The sequence below is a fragment of the Mirounga angustirostris genome, unplaced genomic scaffold, assembly GCF_029215605.1.
Source record: "Mirounga angustirostris isolate CCGP_5_RB_7025 unplaced genomic scaffold, mMirAng1.0.hap1 SCAF_6, whole genome shotgun sequence".
NCBI classification, from domain to species: domain Eukaryota; kingdom Metazoa; phylum Chordata; class Mammalia; order Carnivora; family Phocidae; genus Mirounga; species Mirounga angustirostris.
Window position 1 is genome coordinate 5,016,527 of NW_026991714.1, and position 26,304 is coordinate 5,042,830.

Genomic DNA, 26,304 nt, shown 5'->3' on the forward strand with positions numbered 1-26,304 from the left:
CTTCTCCTCCAAACTTCATTTTACAGCCAGTAGAGACTGTCTCTAAGGGTTCTTTTTTTTTTTTTTTTTAAGATTTTATTTATTTATTTGAGAGAGAGAGAATGAGACACAGAGAGCATGAGAGGGAGGAGGGTCAGAGGGAGAAGCAGACTCCCTGCCGAGCAGGGAGCCCGATGCGGGACTCGATCCTGGGACTCCAGGATCATGACCTGAGCTGAAGGCAGTCGCTTAACCAACTAAGCCACCCAGGCGCCCTGTCTCTAAGGGTTCTTGAGAAAATTACTCAACCCAGGAAAATTCAGGGAAAGGTCAAGTAGAAGAAAAGTAATGGATCTGGAAGAAAATACGGCCGAGCCATTTCTTTTCTCCAGGCTGAACCTACGAAACACCAGGCCAGGGGCGCCTGGGTGGCTCAGTGGGTTAAGCTTCTCCCTTGCACTCAGGTCATGATCGCGGGGTCCTGGGATTGAGCCCCGCGTGGGGCTCAGTCCGCGGCGGAGCTTGTCCCTCTCTCTCTGCCCCTCCCCCCCGCTTGTGCGCGCGCGCTCTTTTTCTCACTCTCTCAAATAAATAAAATCTTTTAAAAAAGAAAAAAAAAGGAAAAAGGAAAAAAGAATCACCAGGCCAATCAGGCTCCTTCCTTTCTTTGCTGGGTTTCCAAAGTGGCCCAGCCAAGCTCCTCTCTTGTGGGCTGTGCAGTTTAGAGCATTCTATAGCTTTTTTAAAAGCATCACATTTTAAATCGGCTTCACTTTCTTTTTCTGAGAGGCATTCGCTGCACTGTTTCTCCTGTTCCCTGTTCTCTGCTGAAAGCCCATGTGGACCCACAGGTGCCTGGCTTGTGCTGCCTTACCGGCACTTGCCACTAGAGGGCCCTACCCCTAAGATTCCAATTTCAATGCACTTTCGTAAAAACTGGCCCATCTTAGTGTGATGCATGAGATCACACCCATTTCACAGAAGGAGAATCTGAGAACCAAGCCCCTAGAGATGGGGTGAGTAGCTTATATCTTCATAGATCAGAAGAGTCAGAGAAAAGAAAGTGAGAGACAGGAGCTCAGTGGTCCCAAATCCCAAAGGCCACATGAAGAATTCCTGGGTACTAGTTCCTTCCCAGGCTTGTTCTCCTGGAAAACCCAAGGAACTCTTGCCTCTGGTTCTATTCCTCTCCCCTACTTGCCAGTGGGGCTGTAAGACACCAGCAGTTTCACTGGGTGAGCGCACCAGGGAGAAGCAAGGACAGTTCAGAGAAGGACCATGTTCAGGAGCGGTCCCTCAGCTCACACAAAGGTGAGGCATGCTTTTATTTTAGGGGAAGCCCAGCCTGTTCGGTGTCCCTTTGGAACTTCTCCATCCTTATGACAGGTCTCCTTATTTCTTCCTTCATGTCCCTCCCTGGAGTGACTGCCTTTCACTCACACCTGGTTCATGGCTTCAGGTGATGTCTTCGCTGGTCTAACTCTGAGAGTCTTTTCCCTCCAAAATTCCCTCCAAGAACTAGTACTTACACTGACGTCTGCATTCTGACATTTAAATCTTTTTTTTTTTTTTAAGATTTTTATTTATTTGCGAGAGAGAGAATGAGAGACAGAGAGCATGAGAGGGAGGAGGGTCAGAGGGAGAAGCAGACTCCCCGCCGAGCAGGGAGCCCGATGCAGGACTCGATCCCGGGACTCCAGGATCATGACCTGAGCCGAAGGCAGTCGCTTAACCAACTGAGCCACCCAGGCGCCCCTGCATTCTGACATTTAACGCTTGCCATAATTGGATTCCACTATGCTTCTTGGCTTCTGTCTATCAATACTTGCAACGTGTACCTTCTATTTGAGCTGGCTGGTCATTTTCAATTCTATTCAATAGCATTTATTGCTCACAGGCAGGGTACAAGGCACAACGTTGGCTGGTGGTGGATGCACAGGGGACTAAAACTCTCATCGCACATGATCACTCTCCATGGTCATGAAGTCATGGATCTTGCCCTTCAGTATGTACAGTGTGAAGGAAACAAATAATGATCTATACCGTGAGGCAGAAAGAAATGAGTTGCAGTGATATAAGGACCAAGGGGGGGAAAGGAGGGCAAAAAAAGCCATAATTAATTTGACCAGTGATGCCAGGGAGAGCTTCACAGAGGAGGTGACATTTGAGCTGAGCGTTGATGTGTGTGGAAAGGGCTGGGGGTTGGGGGGCACACCAAAGCAGAGGCACTCTGCCATCGTAGGCAAGGGACTGTGAACGTGCTCCGTGCATCTGGGGTGGTGCCCAAAACACATCACGCCGATTCGGCCTCTGCTTCTTTCTTGTGCTTTCCTCGGTTGGATGCCTTCTGTCTTCTCCATTCTCAGCCAGATCCTACCCTTCCTCCAGAGCGCAGCTTCAGCTCCACCTCCTTCGTGAAGCCTTCCCTGACCGTACTAGCTGCTGCCACTCCCCAAAACGTGTAATTCAGCATTTAACTGTAGTGTCCGTGCTTGCCTTGCACAGGGCAGCTAGACCAGGGCAGACATTATGCTCATCTGATACTTTGAGGGTCTTGCATCCCCCGACACAGTGCTAATGGTGGTCAGGGCTAGATGGCTCGATGGAACCATTCACTGAAACTAACACCTTCCTTCTGCCTAAATGCAGCTCACTTCTGCTGCCCAGCCTGGGATTGTTCACGCGGACTTAGGATTTAACTGGCTATGGGTGCTCACACATAAGGGAAACAGTTCTTCATATGATCACTTGAATGTTCTGCTCAGCCATGGGTGATTCCTCCTCAGCGCTGGTAGCAGGGGCGCAGGGGCATCGAACCAAAGCGTGAAGCAGTGACTCTCTGGACTGAACCTTAGTAACAGAGGTGAGGCGAAGCCAGTTTCATCATCTACACCATCATCTGCCAAGTTCCCTCTGAAGAATGACCCACTTCTTTTAAGGTCTCTTGTTTCGATGGTTGGGTTGTACTCAGCTCCCCTAAAGTGTCATAAGTATAGCTGGTCAAGTCCTTTTGGTGAATGGGGTACTGGGGACGGTCTCTTCTTCTTGCCGAGGCTGCTTGGAATAGGTATTAGTCTGGTTCTTCAGAGAAATGGAACCAACAGGAAACAGATATAACAAGGAGCTGGCTTGTGTGCTTATGAAGATTGAGAAATCCCAGGGTCTGCAGCTGGACTGCTGATGGTGTAGTTCTCCAGCATAAGTCCAAAGGCCTGAGAACCAGGAGAGCTGATGGTGCAAGTTCCAGTCCAAGTCCAAGTCCTAAAGCAGGAGGACTGATATCCCAGCTCTAAGATGGCCAGGCAGAGAGAATTAATTCTCCCCTACTCTGTCCTCTTCTTCTTCAGGCTCTTGATGGATCTGGTGATATGCACCCGTATGGGAGCAGGGATTAATCTGCTTTACTCAATCTACCAATCCGAATGTTAATCTCATCCAGAAATGCCCTCATAGATCCCCCCAGAATCGTGTTTAACCAATGTCTGGTCACCCCATAAATGGCCCAGTCAAGTTGAAAGCTTGGCCAGAAAGAAAATCTTATGAGGCTTCCGAAGTAGAGCCTGAAGAAAAATGCCGCAGCTGTCCAGTCCCTACAGAAGGAGCATTCTCCAACCCTCCGTTTGGATAGTGTGTCCGCACAGCCAAGAGCCATAGCTCCCATGGCTTCCCATGCGACAGCATGGCCAGCCAGCCGCCCCTGCACAAAGGTTCCTGGGCAAAGGGGCACGTAGAGACTGAAGTGCAGCCCACACTCTACTCATCAAGCCACGTGCTTGGGAGGGGCCGCATGTGCCTCGGGGGAAGGGTGCTTTTGTCTCATTTGTCTCACGTGCTGTGTGGACTGTGGAGGTCGTGCACCGGGGCTCCCCACGACATTGAGTATGATCAGAGCCTCCTAGGTGGCATGCCATGGCTGGGTACAGGCATGCAAAATACCAATCCTGTCTACATAGGGGGTTGCTGGGAAGGCTCAGCACCTCCAGTCACAAAAAAGTCACAGATTGGGGCGTGATGGTTTGCAATCTCCAGGTAAGACGTGCGCAGAGAAAGTCTGGGTCCGGGGCATCTGCCGGGGTATCGATGGTTGTTGAAGCTCAGTGTCCACAGGGAGAATGCTGGCCATGAGCTTAGATCACATTTTCATAGGTTCCAGGAGGTTTGCCGTCCTGAGAGCTGGTTTTCCCCATCTGTGCACAAGAGGGAGTTGGAACTGCAGGTTAACTGAGAGATGCTGCTGGGGAAGCCCAGCCCTGGGTGGTGCCCGGGACAGACAGACGGCACAGGGAGATGCCTCAGGCCTCCCTGGTGCTGGCGGAATCTGGGGCAGCAGGGCCTTGCCCTTTGCTGGGTCCCTTGCCTCTGCTCTGGTCACCCGCTTGCAAACCCTTGGGTCATCAACTGCGGAGCCCAGAAAAAAGCAGCAGGAAGGAAAGGGGGTATTTGCATTGATTTTGATTACAGGCTTGAGCAACATCCAGGCTCAAGCTACCTGCCTTCCTTGTTCCTAGCTGAGCCTCAGCTCCTTCTGAACCTCCATAACTGCACTTCACATACTGGCGAGTCAGCGTCCTGTGCTCTAGTTATGTGGACAGACCCAAAGCCCTCCCCACACCCTGCTCCCAAATAAAGTGGACCCAAAAGGATAATAGGAAAAACAATTGAGAGACGATGGACTCTGAAAAACAAACTGAGGGTTCTAGAGGGCAGGGGCGTGGGGGGATGGGCTAGCCTGGTGATGGGTATTAAAGAAGGCACGTTCTGCGTGGAGCACTGGGTGTTATGCACAAACAATGAATCATGGAACACTTCATCTAAAACTAATGATGTAATGTATGGGGATTAACATAACAATAAAAAATTTAAAAAAACAGAATAACAAAACAATTCTTCTTAAATTATATAATGACCAATCAATAATCGCCATCAGCCTTGTCTAGAGGACACGCTTTGAGATGCCTCAACCCGGACGCCCTGATTAATCCCTCTGATCCAGTCCTTGCCAGTGTCACCTCCCGTGTCCTCCCCTGTCCTTCAGATCTCGGCTCACACATGCGGCCCCCTGCCCCTCACTTCTTCCTTCCCCTTCCCCTCGTCCTTCGTCCCTCCGGTGCCCCTTAGTCTTCTTCTCCTTCCTTCCCTCTCCTGAGCACTGAGGGAGTGAAGGCCCTTCCGTCTCGGGCTCCAGGACACTGGCTTAGCTTCACACCCCAACGACCTGTGCACTGAGTTCGCCTGCAAGTCTCCTGCATCTGCAGCTCACAGATGCCCTCTACCGAATCAGCTTTTACTTCTCAGTTTCCATCCATTTGCAGCCAATTTCCTAATGTTTCCTCCCACTCGTTATTTGTTCTCATGACTTTCCCTTCCCCCTAGACTCCTTGGGTTCCTATGTGTCTTTCATGATGATTTTGCCCAACTATTAAACAGGAACACTGGCAAAACATTTGGTTTGCCAAGAGACCCCAAAGCTGGCTTTCTGACTGTAGCAGAAATGAGGATCCTCATGGACAGTGACAGATGCCCCAGACTGAAAGTCCTACCTTCCGTCCACGCATATTCCAGAGCAGGACACTGAGGCACAGGGTACTGTGAGTGTCGCAGCTCCGTTGCAAATTGTTGTGCGGGCTGCACCCTGTGCAAGTCGGCTGGCGGGGGAAGCGGGACCTGAAATTCGGCCTGTGTTCCACTTGTTGGTCTGGGCACCCGGTGTGGGCCTGTGTCTGTCCAGAGGGGGGCACCTGTTGTCTAGTTTTATTCTGTGAGCCGGCATGGCCCCAGCTGCTCCAGAGGCTGGAGTTTCCACACCGCACTTCGGAGGCCTGGGGGCTCCTGCATTTAGAGGCAGGCCCAGCATCCCAAGCTGGCCAGCTTTTGGATGGCCACGGACCTGGGAGCCGGGCTCCGTGCAGGTGTGAAACACCTGTGGGCCACGGCCCTCAGCAGTTGGTCCTGAGAGGGACAGAGAGGAGCACCGAGGGAACCAGCTGGCCCCTGCTTGGATGGACAGGGTACAGCAGAATGGCTGGAACAGACAGGCAACAGGGATAAGAAGTCAAAAAGGATTTACCTTACCAGTCTGCAATGTGGAATAAACCTTGTTCACTGGCTCCTCCTTGTCAGGGAGCTCCTGTAAAACACCCATCTTCCCCTCAGTGAGGGGCCCAGGCAAAACCTCGCCAGGCCCCCTTCCCGCCTCTGCCCAGCCTGCTGCCCCCCTGCTCCCACTCCCACCAGGTAGCCTCCTCTCCTGGCCTCAGCTCTGGTTCCATCCAGCCTCGGAGAGGGTCAGGTGTGGGGCGGGAGGGGTGGGTAGCCGCTGGGTAAAACCCTCAGGAGCCAAGAGGAGGGGTTTGCACGGTTCAGACTGGGTCTTGCTCCCTGAAGATTTTGGCTCTGTGCACCTCACCGCCCATCAGTCCAAGCACAGTGCTAGACAGACCAGGCAGACCTCTGTTGCCCAGCACTCTTGTCGACCTCGGGGGGAGCAGGCGGGCACGGGACACAGAGGGAAGCTGTGCTTGTAGAAGCCTGGCTCAGGGTGGCGGTGAGGGCGGGGCAGGCAGGTGAAAGGCAGGTGGGAGGAGGGGGTTGCCGCCGCCACACCAGGAAGTTCAAGGGGACCTCTCCTGGGGTGGCTCAGTCAGTGAAGCATCTGCCTTCGGCTCAGGTCATGATCCCAGGGTCCTGGGATCGAGTCCCATACGGGGTTTCCCTGCTCAGCTGGGAGTCTGCTTCTCCCTCTCCCTCTCCCCTTGCTCGTGCTCTCTCTTTCACTCAAATAAAGAAATAAAATCTTTTAAGAAGGGGGGACCTCTCTCGGTTCTGTGCCCTTGTTCCCATGTCGGTGGCCACCTAGCAGCCCTCCCCTTACACCAGGGGCTCCCTTGTTGTTTGTCCCTCGTGGAGGGCAGTCCACTCCTAGTCAGGCCTCTCACCTCACCCAGAGCCAGACCCCCATGTGGAAGCTGGCGGCCTCCACCCCTAGAGGCTGCCACAGGGTGACCATTGGCCATGTTCCTGTCCTCGTCGGGGGGCTCACGGCCTCATTTCCCTGACATGATGATGCTTGGTTGGACCCTCCAGATCCCCGGCCTGCTGCCCCGACTCCCTTTCCCCGGGGGTGGTGGTGAGGACCCATGAGTGGCATCAGCTCACCTTGGATTGGGGGATTTCATCATAGATTCTGCCCTCTGCTGGCGGGGCATCTCTCGTAACCATGACGTAGGTGTATATTGTTTTCTTTGAGATGGCATCTGTCACAAAGAAACATAGAAGCACGGTGCGTGAGAGGCGGAGAGATTTTAGAGATGACCTCTTCTAAGGTTCTCTTTTTAAGGTAAAGAAACGAAGCCCTAAAAGGTCAAATGGCTATCATCGTCTTGAGACGGATGCTCGGGTCCTGGGACCGCCTCTCCTTCTTGTCGGGATTTCATGTGCTGTGGGAGCCCCGGAGAGGCAAAGCCCGGAGAGACAAGTCCCTGCTCTTAAGAATTCCTGGGCTGGTAAAGGCATCCATCCCAGTGTGTTCCTCTCTTTGCTCCTAACGTGGAACATTTTAGGGTGAAGTCGAAAAGAGATGGCTAGAATTTGGGGCCTTCATGTTTCAGGGCACCAAGACATCCACAAATCACAGTGAGCTGAGCGGTACCCAGAGTTAAGTCCTGTCCCAGACCCTGTGCCAGACCAGGCAGGAGAGCCAGACGGACCCACACCCTGCCTGAGGCCCGGCAGGCAAGCCAGACCGAGTGCTCTCTGTCATCTCGTTGATAGATGGAAAAAGTAGCACTTCTTCCTTCCCAAGAGACTGTGAGGGACTGAAGACAGATGTCTCTTGGAGGAACCCTGAAGATCCCCTATGGCCTGAGTCAGGACTTCTCCCCATCACACAGCCATTTGAGTTAAATTCTCCAGGGAAGAGAATTTAACTCCTCCCGTGCCAAGCCTGGGCCGTCAGTCGTAAGCACAGTGCTGACGTTTACTGAGTCCTTACTCCGTACCAGGCTCCAGGCCAAGTACTTTATGTGGGTAATTCCGTTTAATCCCCTTAATAAGTATGTGCAGCACGTCCTGTATGTCTGGTTTACCACTGACAAAACATGCTTACGGTGGCAGATCACTTGTAACTGATAAACGGCCGAGCTGGGACCTTCGGCCCAGACCGCCTGCAAGGCACAAGCTGAGTCTTAACCAGTCTGCCGTGAACTCATCTCTCCCAGTTGTCATCCGGGGAAACTGGTGGCTGAGAACTTACCAGAGTTCTTACTGAAGGACTTCAAGAAGGAACCTGAGGAATCAGACCCAAAGGAGAGTCAGGAACATGGAAACAGAGGTTTAGCCCCTCTATACCCAGGCTTGTTACTGTGATTGGTGGGAAAGGAAGATTTGGGGAGATCATGGGGTTAGGAGGTATAGGAGGGCACAGTGCTCCTCTGGGGGCCTAAGATTAGGTTGTCTGCATTGCAGATGGCACAACTACAGAAGGATCCAGAGGGATCCAGAGGGATCTAGTGACGCCCATGGAATGCAAAGTTAGTACCTGTCCCTCTGTGACTCTCCAAAGGACATAGTCAAAATATGATGGAATTGGAAGTGGCCCAGGAGACCCTCTAGTTCAAATCCCATTTCACACGTGAGAGCACTGAGCCAGAGAGGGAAAGACACATGTCCAGTGAAGCACAGCTTCTCAATGGCGGTACTGAACTCACACCCAGGTTCTGGGCCCACCAGATACCGATGACACCAGGCACAGATTATGAAGCCCACTCAGGGCACTGTCATCCAGGGGTCTGCACTCTGGAGATGGTGAGGTGGAGGAGGGGGGATTGGAAGAAGACGGATTCCCCGGAACAAAGGACCGCTCTACCCCACCTTGGATAAATGACTTCAGTCCCAGGAAGAAGGAAGGTACATTTCCACATTTTACCTTCTGGAAAAATCCTACCTTGTCCTCTTTTGCACAAAAGGAACAAAAGTACCGAAGGCACAATGAGTATAAAGAGAAAGAGCACCGCCAGCCCGCTCAGCAGCCCAGTGTGGCGAGAATGGAGGCCTGTTGCAGTGTCTGGAAACAGAAGAGACAGTGGGACTTGGCCACACTCAGGGGCATTATCAAAATGGGGTGCCCTCCAGGGGAGTGCCAAATCTCCAAGGGAAACTGGACTTTCTGCTATTCAAAGTCAGCATTAGAAACAGAATCAGAGGGCCAAGTAGGGCCTGCCTCAGAACACCCCAGATGCCTGGCCTATCTCAGAAAGCTCTGGCCTTTTTTCCAGGCCCTCCTGGGAGGAGATGCCCCTGGGGGCGAGGCCTGGCCTCCCCACCCCCGTGGGGAGCAAGGCCCACCCAGGCCTCTCTTCTGAGTGAGTCCTGGAGACTGCAGGAGAGCTGGATGGAGCTGATTACCTGCACAGAGCTGCTGGGCAGAGATGGAGTCTGAGCTGTTGCTCACGGGGTTCCAGGCTGTGCACGTGTAGGTCAGCTCTTGGTTGTCGGGGGTCCAGAAGATTCGAACTACATTCCCCGCTTCCCCCGGGGGACTCCAACTATATGTGACATTCTCTTCTTCTTCCTCCACAGAGCATGTCAAGGTGACATTACATGTGCTGTTCACAGATGTCATTAAACTCTGCGTAATTTTTGGCTTCCCAAGCCGACCTAAGAGGGGAAGACGTGTGTCAGTGGTAAGCTGGAGCTAGCCTGTACCAGGACAGCCAACTGTTAAATTTTCAGAAAGGATTCGTGAAAAATGAAATTATAAAAACTTACAATAAAATAAAAAAATAAATAACATTAATTATATTTTTAAAAGCTAATGCATACTCAACATTCACCACTTTCTATTTTTGGGGGGGTGCCAATTTACTCTTATCTGCACTCTAAAAGTTATTTACATCTACAGTATCTGTCTTTTGTAATGATATACAAAGTCTTCCCAATTCTGCAAGTTTTAAAACCCAGAGGGAGTATTGACACCACAGAAATTGACAAATAATGGGGCGCCTGGGTGGCTCCGTCGGTTAAGCCTCCAACTCTTTGATTTCGGCTCAGGTCATGTTCTCAGGGTCATGAGATCAAGCATCACGTGAGGCTCCACGCTGGGCACGGAGCCTGCTTAGGATTCCCTCCCTCTCCCCCTCTCTCCCTTTACCCCCTTCCCCCCAAAAAAGAAATTGGCAAATACTCCAACTTGGGCTGGGTTGACTGCTCTGCGGAGTTTCACTCTAGACAGAAGAAAACAATGGAAGAAAGATAGCTAAGGTTGATTAAACTTAAAAGTTTTTTGGTGAATAGCACCAAAAAAAACTAGGAAATATTCTTCCAGCATTTGAAAACCGTTATCCAACTCAGCAAAGAGGTCTCTCTTGTTAATGTGCAAGCGAAGCTCTGAAATGTATGTTTGTTGAGTTACTTTTTCCTTCTTAGCTCACTTCATGAGACTATCAGCCAGCATTCTCGTTGGCTTCTTCGTCGATGACCCCTGTAGCCTGGGAGGTACGAACGTTCAGCACAACTCAACGAGAGCATTCTGTGCGTGCACCTAGCTCTATGGGGGGCACGATAGAGACCAGGGTATGTTTTATTACCTTTTGTGAAATCGTGTGCCGCACGTCCTTTGTATGACACACGCCATCAAGGACCGGCACACCGTTGCACGAAACAGTCTTTAAAAAAATTTTTTTTTTGGCTCTTTTCTGGTGTGTTTTCATTGAGTTGTTTTATGTTGTTCTAAAGTGCCCTTGGTGAAAAGTTAAAATCTCTTTAAAAGTTCATTTAAAAAAATATTTTTACTAAAGCAATCGAAAGGTAAACTGTCCAAGTTGTAGGCTAGTAAAGGGTTACGGAAGAACAATTATATTTAGGTTGAAGTTAAGAGCTATCTGGGGCCGGCAGAAGGAAAGGGAAGATCTTCCCTTTACCAGCAGATAAGAAAATGCCCACATTCTGAGTTGGTAAATTTAGTTCATTCTTGGCCAGGCTGCTGTGCTAGGCTTTGTTCCTTCTCCCCCAGCCATGTGGGAAGGATTCAGAAGGAACCAGCATGTGGCTTTCTAGTTCCTGTGGTATTTTTAAACTTGTCTGTGCCTGTGAGGAAGTAGAATATGGTAAGGAAGAAGCTGTAAATATTTTTCATTCCAACCACACCAGAAACCCTGGTCTTGAGAGTCTCTTCAAGGGATCTATTCCAGACCAGATTTAGTTATGACTTGTGAAAAACTCCCAGAGAAGTCTGGAGTGACCTCGGTGAGCTATAACAGTGATCTATACAGATGTATAGAGCAAAAAATGAGCGAAAGTGTGTACGTGTGTGTGTGTGCATTTCTTTAGAAACTGGATTTACAAGAATGTCCAACTCTCTGCTTGATATTCACTTATTCTTAGAGAAACTCTTTTTTGCTGGGTGTTGAGGTGGGGGATAGTGGTAAGGAATAGGATCCTATCGCATTTTTCTCAGCAGGAACTGAGACGTTACCTGCATCAGGCTGCTGGGCAGAGAAGGTCGGGGCTGTGGCTGAGAGTGGAGAAGCCACTGGAGACCTGGGTCCGACCAGGCTCTGCTGCTCTCTAGAACGGGGACGCACACAGCTTCACTGAGGATAATTTTCTCCTGCTAGGGTTGTTTGTTGTGAGGACTAAATGGGTTATTGTGCTTAAAGAACTCTCTAATACCCATCCGTCCATCTGTCTTTCTATCATCTATCATCTATCTAGCCACATTAATTATCTGTGGGAAAGACAAAACAAGCCAGCAACAGTGACCACTGTTGAGTGTTGCAATGCACTGCATATTGCTTTTACTCTGTGCATGTACCACCTAAATATGTGTGATCTCTATATATTTTTTAAAAATTAGGTGGTAGAATGCCAGACACATAGAGTTCAGTAAATGTCAGTTCCTGTATCACTACCTTCTCCACTAACTCCCCAAAAGGTATAGATTTTGTTAGGTGGGCAACCCGGCTTTTTAAAACTTGTCTGTGCCTGTGAGGAAGTAGAATATGGTAAAGAAGAAGCTGTAAATATTTTTCATTCCAACCGCACCAGAAGCCCTGGTCTTGTGAGTCTCTTCAAGGGATCTATTCCAGACCAGATCTAGTGATGGCTTGTGAAAAACTCCCAGAGAAGTCTGGAGTGACCTCGGTGAGCTATAACAGTGATCTGTACAGATGTACAGAGCGAAAAATGAGACTTTCCCGTGGTCCGCCCTACCTGCAGATAGTATAACACCTCCCAGAGGTTGAGGGGGTAACACCGAACGTATGAAGAGATGAAAACAGGGGCGCCTGGGCGGCTCAGTCGGTGAAGCATCTGACTCTTGATTTTGGCCTCGGTCATGATCTCGGGGTCCTGGGATCGAGTCCCTTGTTGGGGCTCCATGCTCAGCGGGGAGTCTGCTTCTCTCACTCTCTCTCCTTCTACCCCTCCCCCTGCTTGCATTCTCTCTCTCTAAGATAAATAAATAAATCTTTTAAAAAATGGTTAAAGTGTTGGGCGCCTGGGTGGCTCAGTTGGTTAAGCGACTGCCTTCGGCTCAGGTCATGATCCTGGAGTCCCGGGATCGAGTCCCGCATCGGGCTCTCTGCTCGGCAGGGAGTCTGCTTCTCCCTCTGACCCTCCTCCCTCTCATGCTCTCTGTCTCTCATTCTCTCTGTCTCAAATAAATAAATAAAATCTTTAAAAAAATAAAAAATAAAAAATGGTTAAAGTGTTAAATGTTGCGTTATGTATGTTTTATCACAATAAAAAAAATCTTTTAAAGAAAAATGGATTTACCCTATGTTTTCATTCTTGGGCATTTATCCCGGAGAAGCAAAAAGTCATTTCATGCAGAAACTTGTACATGAATGTGCACAGCAGCTTCATTTGTCATAACCCCAAACTGGAAAGAACTAAAATATCCTTTGATGGGTGAATGCTTGAACAGACTAGTCCATCTATACCATGGAATACTATTCAGCCATAAAAAGATAGATATAAACTACTGATACTGGCAATAATTAAGATGACTCTCAAATAAATTATGCTGCGTGAAAAAAGCCAATCTCAAAAGCATGCCTACTGCATGAGTCCATGTATGTGGCATTTGTGAAATAACATAATGATAGGTATGAAGAACGGATTAAGGTCTTCCGGGAATTGGGGCCCGGGGGTGGGGGGGGAACGCGGGACTCTGAGCGGCTGAGGGAGTCTTGCTGCAATGGTACACTTGAGGATCTTGATCGCGGTAGTGATCCTATCACGGCGCACATGTGAATTAACTATGCAAGCTACATACACATATGCTCACACATAAATGAGAGCCCAGACAACTGTGACATCCGAATAAGCTCCTTATTCCTGCTTTCCTATAGTTACACAAGATGTAACTTGTGTACAAGGGGGACTGGGCGACATGCACAAAGAACCTCCCTGCACGGTTCTTTTTTTTAAATTTTATTTATGTATTTGAAGGAGAGAGTGAGAGAGAGAGAGAAAGCATAAGCAGGATGATGGGCAGAGGGAGAGGGAGAAGCAGATTTCCCGCTAAGCAAGGAGCCCGATGCGGGATGCCGGACTCCATCCCGTGACTCCAGGATGGTGACCTGAGCCGAAGGCAAACGCGTAACCAACTGAGCCACGCAGGCGCCCCTCTCTGCTTGGTTCTTTACACCTCTCTATGCAGCTACACTTATTTTAAAATAAAGAGGTGTTGTGTGTTTTTTTTTTTTAAAGAAGTGCTTTCCATACACTATCTCACTTGATCCTCTCAGTGACCAAGGGAAGTGAATAATATGATTAATTATTCACATTTTATAGAAAAGAAAAACCAGGTCCATGGGACAACTTGTTGATTGAAGATTACATAGCTAAAAACAAACAAAATCACATCTTCTTTTTTAGTATTGGTGTATTTACATAAGGATTTATAAGTACAGAAAGATTTAGGGAAACCAATAAAGAAATAAAGGAGTTCTATAGACAGCAAATTTGCAAAACAAAACAAGCCCTTTATCCTCCCACAACTTACGGAAGACCTGAAGCCTGTAGTGCCTGGTGGTGGTGATCATCCCTTCGAGGGTCTTTGTATTTATGTCGGCTTTGTAGATGCCTGAATCTTCCATCCTCAGATTACTGATCTCCAGGTTGTAGTTCTTACGTGAGACATTTATTCGGTCATTATAATTTTGGTGGGTCACAGTAACTTTGGGTGCTGTTCCTGAGTCTCCTGGCGTTACAAAAGCAACAGATGTTTCAGAGTTCCAAACAATGTTGACAACTTGCTGTGATTTTTCGATATTTAAGGGGAAAGTGACTGACTCCCCCAGAATCCCAATCACCGTGAAGACGTCTGTGTCACTTCCTTCTGCTTCCAGACCTGGGGACATAAATAGAAAACCATATAGCCATTTCACTGTTGCACCTTTTAAAGTCTCCTGTCTCCCCAGGCTTGAGCCTCCCTGAAGAGCTGCCCAGATGCAGCTCATCCAACCTCTGGAGGGGTTTTTTGTTTTGTTTTTTTGTGTTTTGTTTTTGTTTTTGTTTTTGGTATTCTACTCTACATATAATATGTTATGATGGCTAAATTTTCTAAGGGATTTTCATTCAAAAACGGAGTTTCCAGTGAATTTCAAGGGATCTATTTCATGAAAAACATTCATCTAGACTTACAGACTGAAAGGTCTAAGGGATTAGAGGGACGAAGACCATACACCTCCAGAAGTTTTGAGAATTAAGTGTCTTTCTTTCCCAAGATCATATTGCCAAGTGATGGAAGAGCTGGGACAAGTGCCTGGCTGCTATAGTCTTTCCAAGAAGAAAGCCACATTTATGCCTTTAATCCCAGAAGATACAGGCAGAGAGTGCTTTGGAAGTTCTGGAGTAAATATTTCCCAAGCTGGTGATTTTTTTTTATAGAGGTCTTTTTTGTTTACTACTCTATCTCCAGCCTCTAGATGAGTACATGACATGTACTGGGTGCTTAGTAAATATTTGTGGAATGAATAATAAATGGAATTCACTTATGTGTTGCCTAGAATCTCTTGGAACACTTCAGAAGTAAGCAAAATTCATTTATTCATTCATACATTTATGAATGAGTGCATGGATTTATTCAAGGTCAGCTTTGTCCCAGATACTACGGCAGGTAATTATTAATCAAATTTCTAATACAAACGTTTGCTGAGCATCTACTCTTTTAAGTGCGATGTAAGGAGTTGGGGGATACAGTGGTGAGTAAAAATTGATATAAAGTTCCTGTTCTCAGGAACTTAAGAGTTGAAGGAAGAGATCCATGTTGATTGGATAACCACAGACGCACAGATACAAAATATATAGGTGACTCTTGAGCAACACAGATTTGAACCCTGTGGGTCCACTTATACATGAATTTTCTCCATAAATACGGTACAGTACTGCCAATGTATTTTCTCTTCTTTACAATTTTCTTAATAACATTTTCTTTTCTCTAGTTTACTTTATTGTAAGAATAAGGTATGTAACACAATGAAACATACAAAATACGTGTTAATTGACTATTTGTTATCTGTAAGACCTCTGGTCAACAGTAGGCTATTCGTAAAGTTTTGGGGGAGCCAAAAATTATACATGGATTTTCAAGTGCATGAGGGGTCAGCAGCCTCAACCCCTGCATTATTCAAGGTCGACTGTATAAGTATTAACGGTGCTTTGAGAAAGAATAGCAAGGGGACTTGACCTGTTCTGGGAAATCCAGAAACACTTTCTAGTAAAACCTGAAGGATGAATGCTTTTAAAATCTAATGTGGGGGGAAATGAGAGGTTTATTTTTTTTCTCTCTTCTCCTCTTTCACCTTATGAAGGTAAACTGATTTAATACCTGGTTTGTAAAATGAAAGGCAATATAATTATAAAATGGCCACCCTTGCCCTCCAGCCCAGTAACCCCTGAATGAGCCCACGGATTGCTAATGCAAACCTCTTTCCTTTCAGACCAACCAAGACTTTGCCTTAGGAGGACCATCCCAGGAGAGCCATGATGACTTAGTTGGGGTGGGTTAAGCACAGAAGAAGACGTAACAGGGTCATGGGGGAGGGGGAAACTAAGAACCCTCATCTACAGACATTTGTTAAGTGCTAACATTGTGCCAGATGCTGGGTTAGGGACTCAGGGAAGAATAGGATGTGGTTGCAGTGCTGAGGAGCTCACAGCCTAGAGAATAAGACCGATGTGTATGTAAGTAAAAAATAGCACAATCTGATGAGTGCCAAATGGTAGGAGCAAAAGAAACAAACTCTTGGGTGAACAGAAGGAGAGACTAAGGCTGCCTTCAGTGGCAAGAGTCTTAATTTACCGAAATCCAGCTTCTTGAGCATTAATTCTCTCCAGATGAACTGTTCCATTGGGCCAGTGGGGTGTGGTAGAGGGGCACTTGGTGTGTGCCAGCCTGAGTGTGCAGGTGCATGGAGCCTTGAGCTCAGAAGGACTCTGAACGTGCTGTAATGCAGCGAGGCGGCCTTGAAAGTCTTACTATTGTTTGAACAAGGACACCCCCCCACACCTTGTTCATGTTGTACTGGCTTCTGTCAATTAGACAGCTGATCCTGGTGCTAGATAGTCCATGTCTTGTGGGGCTTTTTAAAAGTCAGACCCTGGCACCTAACTGTCATTCTGCTCTGTGGATTCAAGTTAAAAATGCGAAGAGGATGTGGGTTCTCTCCTCAAGCTCCAGGAAGTGTGTAGACGATTTGTGAAAACAGAACTTCCTAGGGTTCATGGCGGTTCGGCGGCCAAAACGCACAGCGTGTGTCATGTTGTTTTTGACTTCTCCCCCATAGCAAGTCATTCAGGAAGTGATGCTGGTGCATCAAAGGGCGAGGAGACAGGAGCAGTGGAGGTCAGGTCAAACTGGAGAAAGTCCTGCTGCTCTTCTTGCAGCTTGTGTTGTTGGTGAGAATCCTGGGCTGCTGAGGAAAGGCCTAGGGCTCACCAATGCTCAAGATGCAGACTCGGTCGCCTCCAGGCACTCTGACTGTGGTCTGAGTCAGGTGGTGGAAAGACAAGGAGCCTAGTGATGTAGGTGCTAGCACTTCTGCTTAAGAGCTGGCCAACTTTCATAAAGCCACAAAGCCTTTCCATAGCCTCCCTCAGCAGGGAGTCTGCTTCTCCCTCTGACCCTCCTCCCTCTCATGCTCTCTGTATCTCATTGTCTCTCTCTCAAATAAATAAATAAAATCTTAAAAAAAAAAAAAAAGATGATGGTGGACAATCTTGGTAAGTAGTTGGAAAGATGAAAGATAAGGAAAGAGAATGGGCAGAAAGTATTGCTTGGGGGTTGTGGCAGAATCTGCCAGTTATTTTCCAATGTTTGTTCTCTCCTTTATTCTTAGTAAGAGAATGCCTAATTTTTAGCAGGGGATATGGTCACCCAGGATAAAGACTACATTGTCCAGCTCTCTGCTACTAACTTTGGTTATATGACTAAGTTCAGGTCAATGGGATGAAAGTGCAAGAGTTGTATATGACTGTTGTGTCTTTAAGAAGAGGGCATTTTGCTTTCTTCATCTCTTCCTTGCTTCTTGCAGGCTGGAATGCTATGACTGCTGCATCTCAGACACACATTCTGGATCAAGAAGAGGAAGCTAAGTACTGAAAATGGTGGAGCAGGAAGACTGAAAAAGTATGTATCCCTCACTACCTTGTCAACTATTCAACCAATGGAACTGCTGACTCCAGACTTTTTCACATGAGCAAGAAATAAACTTCTTTCTTCTTTAGGCCACTCTTATTTTTGAAAACTGTCACTTGCCATTGAACTGAAATCTAAGTAGGTTAGGAATCATCTGCAGAGAGGAGGTGATGGAGGGAGAGGTGAGTTATTCAGGAAAAGCAAGGCTAAAGTCCAAGGCTGCTTTGTGAACAGTCACAGGGAGGCACTATCAAAAGAAACTAAATAGAACAAGTGGCAAGAGAGGCACCAGTAATGGACAATATCATGGAATCCAAGAGAAGAAAGGGTCTCAAGAAGGGGGTTGTCATGGATGTTTAGTGATTCAGAGTGTTCAAGTGGAATAAAAACTGAAAATGGACTCTAGGTTTGTCCATTAGGAGGTTATTGATGGCCCTTGAGAATGTGGTGCAAGTAAGATGATTTGAATGAGGCCAGAGTGAAAGAAAGGGGATGAAATAGAATGGTAGCTAGAGAGGCCAGTAAAACTAATTTACTTGATTTTGTCTTAAAACAGAAGAGATTTCCTGCATATTTATGAGAGAGACCAAGGACATCTAAGGGGGAAAGGACAGTCTCTTCAATAAATGGTGCTGGGAAAACTGGACAGCCACATGCAAAAGAATAAAACTAGACTGCTATTTTATACTGTAAACAAAGATAAACTCAAAATTGGATGAAGACTTGAATGTAAGACCTAAAACCATAAAACTCCTAGAAGAAATCGTAGGTGGCAAGTTCCATCAATCTGAGTGATGCATTTGTAGATCTAGCACTAAAAACAAAGGAAACAAAAGGAAAAATAAACAACTGGGACAACATCAAATTAAAAAGCTTCTGCACAGTGAAGGAAACCGTCATCAAAACAAAAAGGGAACTCACTGAACAGGAGAAGATATTTACAAATCATATATCCGATAAGAGTTAATATCCAGTATATACAAAGAACTCATACAACTCAACAATGAAAAAACTAATGACCTGACTAAAAAATGGTCAGAGGATCTGAATAGACACTTCTCCAAAGAAGACATATAGATGGCCACAAGCACATGAAAAGATGTTCAACATCACTAATCATCAGGAGAAAGCACATCAAAACCACAATAAGATATCATCTTATACCTGTTAGAACGACTATTATCAAAAAGACAAAAAATAACATGTGTTGAAGAAGAAATGGAGAAAAGGGAACCCTCATACACTGCTGGTGGGAATGTAAATTGGTGCAGTCACTATGGAAAACAGTATGGAGATTCCTCAAAAAATTAAGAATACAACTACCCTATGATCCAGCTATTCCACTTGTGGGTACTTAGCTGAAGAATATGAAAACACTAATTCAAAAAGATATATACACCCCTATGTTCATTGCAGCATTATTTACAATAGCCAAGATAGGAAAATAATCTAATTGTTCATCAATAGATGAATGGATAAGGTGGATGTGGTATACACACACACACACACACATACACACACAATGGAATATATATAAATAATGTATATAATATATTACATATAATGGAATATATATATATATATAATGGAATACTACTCATCCATAAAGAAGAATTAAATCTTGGGCGCCTGGGTGGCTCAGATGGTTAAGCGTCTGCTTTCGGCTCAGGTCATGATCCCAGGGTCCTGGGATCAAGTCCCGCATCGGGCTCCCTGCTCAGCAGGGAGCCTGCTTCTCCCTCTGCCTCTGCCTCTCTCTCTCCCTGTCTCTCATGAATAAATAAATAAAATCTTTAAAAAAAAAAAAAGAATTAAATCTTGCCATTTGCAACAGATGGACCTTGAGGGTATTATGCTGAGCGAAATAAGTCAGAGAAAGACAAATACCATATGATTTCACTCAAATGCAGAATCCAAAAAAAAAAAAAAAAAAACTACAGAAACAAACTCACAGGTACAGAGAACAGATTGATGGTTACCAGGACGGGTTGGAGGGTGGGTGGGCAAAATGGGTGAAGGTCAACCATATGGTGATTGACAGTAACTAGACTTTTGGTGGTGATCATTTTGTAGAGTATACAGATGTCAAATTATAGTGTTGTACACCTGAAACTTACATACTGTTATATACCAATTTTACTGAGAGAGAGAGAGAGAAAAGAGGTTAGTTGGGGTAGGTGGTAGGTAAGAAGACCATGTAGAAATTTCCCTGATCAGCCCTGCTCTAGGTTAGGTGCTCCTACTCATGGGCTCTCTGGAGCTCTGTTTTTCCTTCATGGTACTTGCTATGTTATGTGGTAGTCATGAACCCATGTGTCTGTTTCTGAGCACTGTGAATGACTTGAGTCCAGGGACCGTAACTTAAAATCCCCAGACCCAGGACAGTACAGGGACACAGACCACTAATGTTTGTCATGGAACAAAGGATGGAGGCAGGAAGTGGAAGGCAGAGATTTTCAATCAGAAGAGGGTCATACCTCGTCTGAAGTGGAAGGGGAAAAGGAGATGATGAGTGAAAGGACAGAGTATTTTGAGGTATTGTTGGGGATGGGGATAGAAGAAAGGCTGCTTGGTTAGGTGAGGGAACACAGGTTTGAGTCAGGTGGCCTGTGCTCAAGTTCAACCCCTGATATTTACTGAGGTCCTTATCTTACTTTACTACAAGATGGGATGTAATAATACCCATCCCATAGAATTGTTTGAGGGCACCTAGAGGTGCTTAATACACAGTGGACATTTTGGAGTAGAGAGGATTAAATAGAAGATAGTCACGCTTGATGACCTGCATCTCTTTAGTAATGTAGAAGGTGATGCTTTCTGCTAAGAGTGAAGAGGTGAGGGTGGGTCTAGGTAGGAAGTGTAAAGATGAGGAGCACAGGTGTTGAATCCAGGTATATTTGAACCTAGCTATGCTATTTTGAGGAAATTACTGAAATTCTCTGATCCTCAGGTTCTTCACCTCTCAAATGTGGATAATTATTAAATACAATTATGAGGCTGTGCAGTTAGTGCAGTGCCTGGCACATATAAATGGTAGTTGCTGTTATTATTTTGATAAATATAAAAATTTTGAGGAAATGCTACTATAAGGAACATTCTAGAGGCCAACAAGACATTGATTAAGGGGATGAAAGGGTTGCTGAGCAACCTTGGGAGGCCAGTGAGGAAGAGGTGACCCACTCTTTTTTTTTAAAAGATTTTATTTATTTATTTGACAGAGAGAGACACAGCGAGAGAGGGAACCCAAGCAGGGGGAGTGGGAGAGGGAGAAGCAGGCTTCCCACTGAGCAGGGAGCCCAATGCGGGGCTCGATCCCAGGACCCTGGGATCATGACCTGAGCTGAAGGCAGATGCTTAACGACTGAGCCACCCAGGTGCCCCGAAGTGACCCACTCTTACAACATCTCTCAGTGACTGTGATTTCCTGACTTCCATATACCAGACCACAGAAGGGAGGGGTGAGAAAGACAACACTAGAGGAGAAGCAAAGGCAAGAAAAGGCTGGAACCCTAGGGTGTGGACTTGGGTGTTCACTTAGTGAAGAAGAACCTGACTGCGTGAGCTTGAGACCTTGGGAAAGTTAGCAACCTCTCTGTGCTCCGTTTTATCAGTTTTAAAATGAAGCTAATAGTGGCGCTTACCTCATAGACGTGTTATGAGAGTTAAAGGAGTTAATATTTGTAAATTTCTTAGAACGGTGTCTGGCATATACTAGGCACTTGTATGTGTGTGCTATATAAAACAAAGACCCGTGGTTAGAGAGATGAAAATAATACCCCAGTGAGCTCTGAAGGGAAAAAGGAAAGTAGGAGCACTGGAGTCCTGAGCAGGGAGCCGAAACCGAGAGCAGAGATGAGGAAGAGCATGTTGCTGCTAACAGCCACCTGAACCCGCCCCCTCTCCCAGCTTCTTTAGGATCCTTCAAGTAAGCGTTTCTTGTGCTTTGAGGGCACTAGCTAACCTTCCCCTCCTCTCCTTCCACCCACTGTCTCCTAGATCAATAAGTGGGGGGAATGACCTCCCTAAATACAGCAGGCACAGAAGGGTGGCTGGAGATGACTACACCCTGCACCCGTCAGGAGAGAATGGGTTACAGTGCGTTACACTGAGTGAAGGCGAGTAAAGGACAAAGAGGAAGCAAAGGGTTGAGTAGCCAGTTTTGTGTCATTCTCCATGAGGGTGGAAAGTCCTTGGTCACAAGGGTTTAAGTAAAGGAACCTACCACCCCCACACAATAGTATGTATACTAATGTCTATTAGATTTTTTTACTTTCTTTTTTCCCTAAAGATTTATTTATTTATGGGGGGGAGGGGCAGAGGGAGAAAGAGAATCCTGAAGCAGATTCCCCGACGAGTGCAGAGCACAATGTGGGGCTCGATCCCAGGACCCTGAGATCATGACCTGAGCTGAAATCAGCAGTTGGTCATTTAACAGACTCAACCACCCAGAAGCCCCAACTTTCTTATCACCTTTTTTGAGATCTGGGTTGACTTGAATCCGTTTCTTCAAAACAAAAACAAATGCACACACAAATTCTCAAAACCGAGATGGGATCCTGGCCAGCCTCTACTTCCCTCTATTGGTGTATAATCAAGAATTGAGTATAACAAAGAAAATATGGGTACATAGCGCCACCAACATCAGTCTCCCAACTGATTGCTCATACCTCTTTCTTTTCCAGCTTCCACACAGGTGAGCCTAGTAATCCCAAACTTGCAGGTTCATTCTTCTCTAAGGTTCAAGACAAGAAAGATTTGATTCAGGAAACACTTGACTAGCCTATGTCTACCACTGAGACTTGGAGCTCTTGTGAAGGCATGCTGGCTGCTTGGTCAGTCACCATGCTGATCTCCAGGCCTGCTTCAGCGCATCAGGCTGCTGAGGTGGGTCTCTACTGCCTCCTACAAGTCTTGTGTTAGCACACTGATGCTCTTTCCCAGCCTCTATTTGGAAACAGGATTTTTGAGCTGATGTCTTGATATCCAGTTTCCCCCATACATAACATATTTTTCCATTTCTATAAGTGGGCTTCTGCTTTTTAGACCTTTCTGAATGTCTGCAGTAATAGTCTGCTCAAACCTCTTTCTAGAACAGAGGCTTTATCTTTATCTCAAAGGCCCCTCTCTACAAGGACTTTGGACTGGTAGCAAATTGGATCTCACCAGGACCCCTGCAGCCATGAAATCCTGTGTCTAACCCCCAGGACGATGGTCAGGACCTACGTATCTGTGGACAGATATCCAGGTGGGCCCACTCACCTCTTGGACTTCTCAGTATTGACTTCTGGAATCCTTCTACTGTGCTATACATTCAACAGGACATCAAGACCTTGTTGATACTGGACCTTTGTTTATTTTGAAAAAAAAAAACTAATTCAAATCCACTCACATCATATTGATATGACTGATACTTGAACCATGTCTGGATATGCTCATTTCCTTGGATATTCTGCTTCAGTGCCCTGCTTAAACTTCTATGGTTGGCAAAGACCTGCCCACCAGCCCCATTCTCTGCCTGAATGATTCCATTTCAGCATCAAGGGCATCAAAGGCAAAGGCAGCCTTTTTCAGTGGTTAAGTTTAACGACATTGGAGTTCAAATCCTATTTCCTCCACTTTTCGGCTAAACGACCTCTAGTTTCCTGTGTTTCATATGTAAAACTGGGGTATTGAAAGTGCTCATCTCATACAATATTGTGAGGATTAAGGTGAATAATAAATATTACTACTTAGAGAAATGCCAAACATGTCATGATTGCTCCATAAATGGTTAGTTATTACTATTATTGCTGGGGGATAGGAAATGGGAGCCAGGTGAATGGTTGAAGAAACTAAAGCAAGAAAAGTGTACAGAAAAAGAAGAATTAAAAGAGTGTGAGAAAGAACATATAGAAGACAATGGGCATGAAGCAAAAGTGGTGGATTCTTCTGTCTTCCACCCTAGAGGGTGCATGGCTAGACCCTTGCAGAAGTAGTCAGAATCATAGTCACAAGTTAGGATGAGAAAGCGGAATTTGGAGCATATGACTGTGAGTCTTGGTTCTTTGAGAAAACTTTTCCAACGTGGACGAGTCATGAGTTTGTGTACTCAGACTTCTCTTATTTCAGTGATTTCAAAGGCATTCTATTGGACATGTCATTTGGCCATTTAACCGACTCAGGCCCCCAGGCGCCCCAACTTTTTTATCACCAACTTCTCCCATTCAGTAGGTTGTCATTTAATTTTATGATTGTTTCCTTCACTGTGCAGAAGCCTTTTATTCTGATGTAGTCCCAATAGTTTATTTTTGTTTTTGTTGCCTATGCCTCAGGAGACATATCTAGAAAAAGGTTGCTAGGATCAGTGTTATAGAGAAATTAACTGGCTGTGCTCTCTTCCAGGATTTTTATGGTTACAAGTCTCATATTTAGGTCTTTAATCCATTTTGAGTTTATTTTTGTGTATGGTGTAAGAAAATGGTTCTGTTTCATTGTTTTGCATGTAGCTGTCCAGTTTTCCCAACATCATTTGTTGAAGAGACTGTCTTTTTCCCATTGCATATTCTTGCCTCCTTTGTTGAAGATTAATTGACCATATAATCATGGGTTTATTTCTGGGCTCTCTATTCTGTTCCATTGATCTATGTGTCTATTTTTGTGCCAGTGTCATACTGTTTTGATGACTACAGCTTTGTAGTATATCTTGACATCTGGGATTGTGATGCCTCCAGTTCTATTTTATTTTATTTTTTTCAGGATTGCTTTGGCTATTCAGGGTCTTTTGTGGTTCCATATAAATTTTACGGTTGTTTGTTTTAGTTCTGTGAAAAAATGCTGTTGGTATTTTAATAAGGATCACATTAAATCTGCATGCACTAACACTTTAAAGAGCCTCAAGAAACTGAAAACCCAATGAGAGGAAGCCAAGAAGAGTAGAGCAGAAAGAGCTCCATCCTTGGGATTAGAGGAACCAGCATCGCTTTGCAACCTTACAAATATCAGGTTGTGAAATTTCGGGTGAATTGTTTAACTTGAGTCTTAGTTTATACTTTTTCTGTGTGTAATGGGATTAATAGTATCTATTTTTGCTTACTTCAATGGCTTTAGTGTGAATCCCATACGAATATAGGCATAAAAATCGCAGAATGCTTTGCAAATTAAGTGACATCAAATGTCACCCTCCAGCCCTTCTCTGGAAGATTGGGGACATCCTTAGATTTTCACTTAGCTTCTATCCAACTCTCTTCCCCATCTACTTTCATTTTCTGTCTACCATGTCAGGGGGGGTTAGCACAGGATCCCAAAAGTTGTCCTGCCTAGTCGTTGCAATCTCCATGAAGTTCAAATTAAAGGAGCCACATCTTTAAGTGATCAAGGGAACCAGAGAGACCAAGGTGTATTGATTCTACCTTTTTAGGAAATCTCAACCCACTAGATTCTCTGTGTTCTAACACATAGCAGAAATTTGCTAGTGAGTTTTTCAGAGTGGGTAGGAGAGACTATAAGTAGATTTAGAAATGCCAAGCATAGGGGTGCCTGGGTGGCTCAGTCAGTTAAGTGTCTGCTTTTGGCTCAGGTCATGATCTTAGGGCCCTGGGATCAAGCCCCACATTGGGCTCCCTGCTCAGTGGGGAGTCTGCTTCTCCCTCTCCCTCTCCCTCCTGCTCCCCCTGCTTGTGCTCTCTCTCTCTCTCTGTCAAATGAATAAATAAAAGCTTAAAAAAAAACAAGTAAATAAATAAAATCTTTAAAAAAAAGAAATGCCTAGCATAGTCAATTTTTATATACAGAAGGTAATTGTTTGGATTTAATGAGAGACTGTGAAGACAAAACACCCCAGAGCTGTGTTGATGTTACATAGTTTTCTCTGTACTAACAACAACCAGTATCCATGTGTCCTTATAGTTTACTGTTCAGCTGTAAGTAAGAAAAGTAGTTTCAAGTTCTCCATTTCTTTTTTGAGACCTAACTTATTGTAAAATGGAGATAACAATCTCTTCCTCATTTACTTTGGAGAGTTTTTGAAGGATAGAAGCAGAATAATAATTCTGAATGTGCTTTGAAAATAAAGGGGGCTTATAGAGATGAAGATCTTACAATGATAATTATAGGTATGCATTACTCTAACCTGATACAGTAATGAAATATAATTTGGAAAGGCCTATCTCTCTCAAAAACTATACACCAGAATCTAAAGCCAAAAAGAAATGCTTTTAAGTTATTCAAGGTTTTAGATGATATATTCTTTTGCTGTGCTTTCTCAGTGGGCCTACCAAGTGCTGACTCTCCTGAGCAAAAGGGTTTGCAGAGTGGGCACAAATAAAATTCAGAAACATAACCTCAAAAGCTGAAAAACAGTTAGGTTTGGATCTTAAGTCTCTCCCCAGACAGTTGGATACCTTCTGAAACCCAGGGTGTACTTGTTAAAATAGATGGGGAAGGCATTTCAATGTCTTCCTTACGGGCAATTTCTAAAACTTAATAGAAAACTAGGAGGGCATCAACAAGAGTCAGAACTCACAGGTTTGCAGGAAAAGGAGCCAGATCCACAGGCAGCGCTGAGCCATGTCCTTCTAGGCTGTAATCTTGTGTGAACAAGAAGGCGTTCCTCCAACAAAAAGCCAGTTGCAAGTAAGTTTCCCTGCTCAGTTTATAGCCACCGCTAAGAAAGGAAGTATGAGCGAGCGGATTGGAGAAACGTTGGT

At 45.7% G+C, this 26,304-nt stretch overlaps 1 protein-coding gene across 4 annotated transcripts; it reads right to left on the reverse strand.

Annotated features, from left to right (window-relative positions):
• Positions 1–769: 769 nt before the first annotated feature.
• Positions 770–26,304, reverse strand: CD84 (CD84 molecule). Of its 4 annotated transcripts, XM_064593782.1 has the most exons (10): positions 26,121–26,293; positions 22,288–22,352; positions 14,295–14,332; positions 13,985–14,182; positions 9,382–9,633; positions 8,921–9,040; positions 8,231–8,263; positions 7,135–7,232; positions 6,047–6,106; positions 770–4,166 (listed from the first exon to the last, which is right to left on the reverse strand). In XM_064593782.1, exons 4-10 carry the CDS (start codon positions 14,076–14,078, stop codon positions 4,107–4,109), a joined length of 717 nt encoding a protein of 238 aa, XP_064449852.1. In that variant the 5' UTR covers positions 14,079–14,182; positions 14,295–14,332; positions 22,288–22,352; positions 26,121–26,293; the 3' UTR covers positions 770–4,106. The 4 variants fall into 4 exon arrangements, with proteins under 4 accessions (XP_064449852.1, XP_064449853.1, XP_045732681.1 ...); XM_064593783.1 differs by lacking the exon at positions 22,288–22,352; XM_045876725.3 differs by lacking the exon at positions 22,288–22,352 and having other exon boundaries at positions 6,052–6,106; positions 13,985–14,332; positions 26,121–26,304.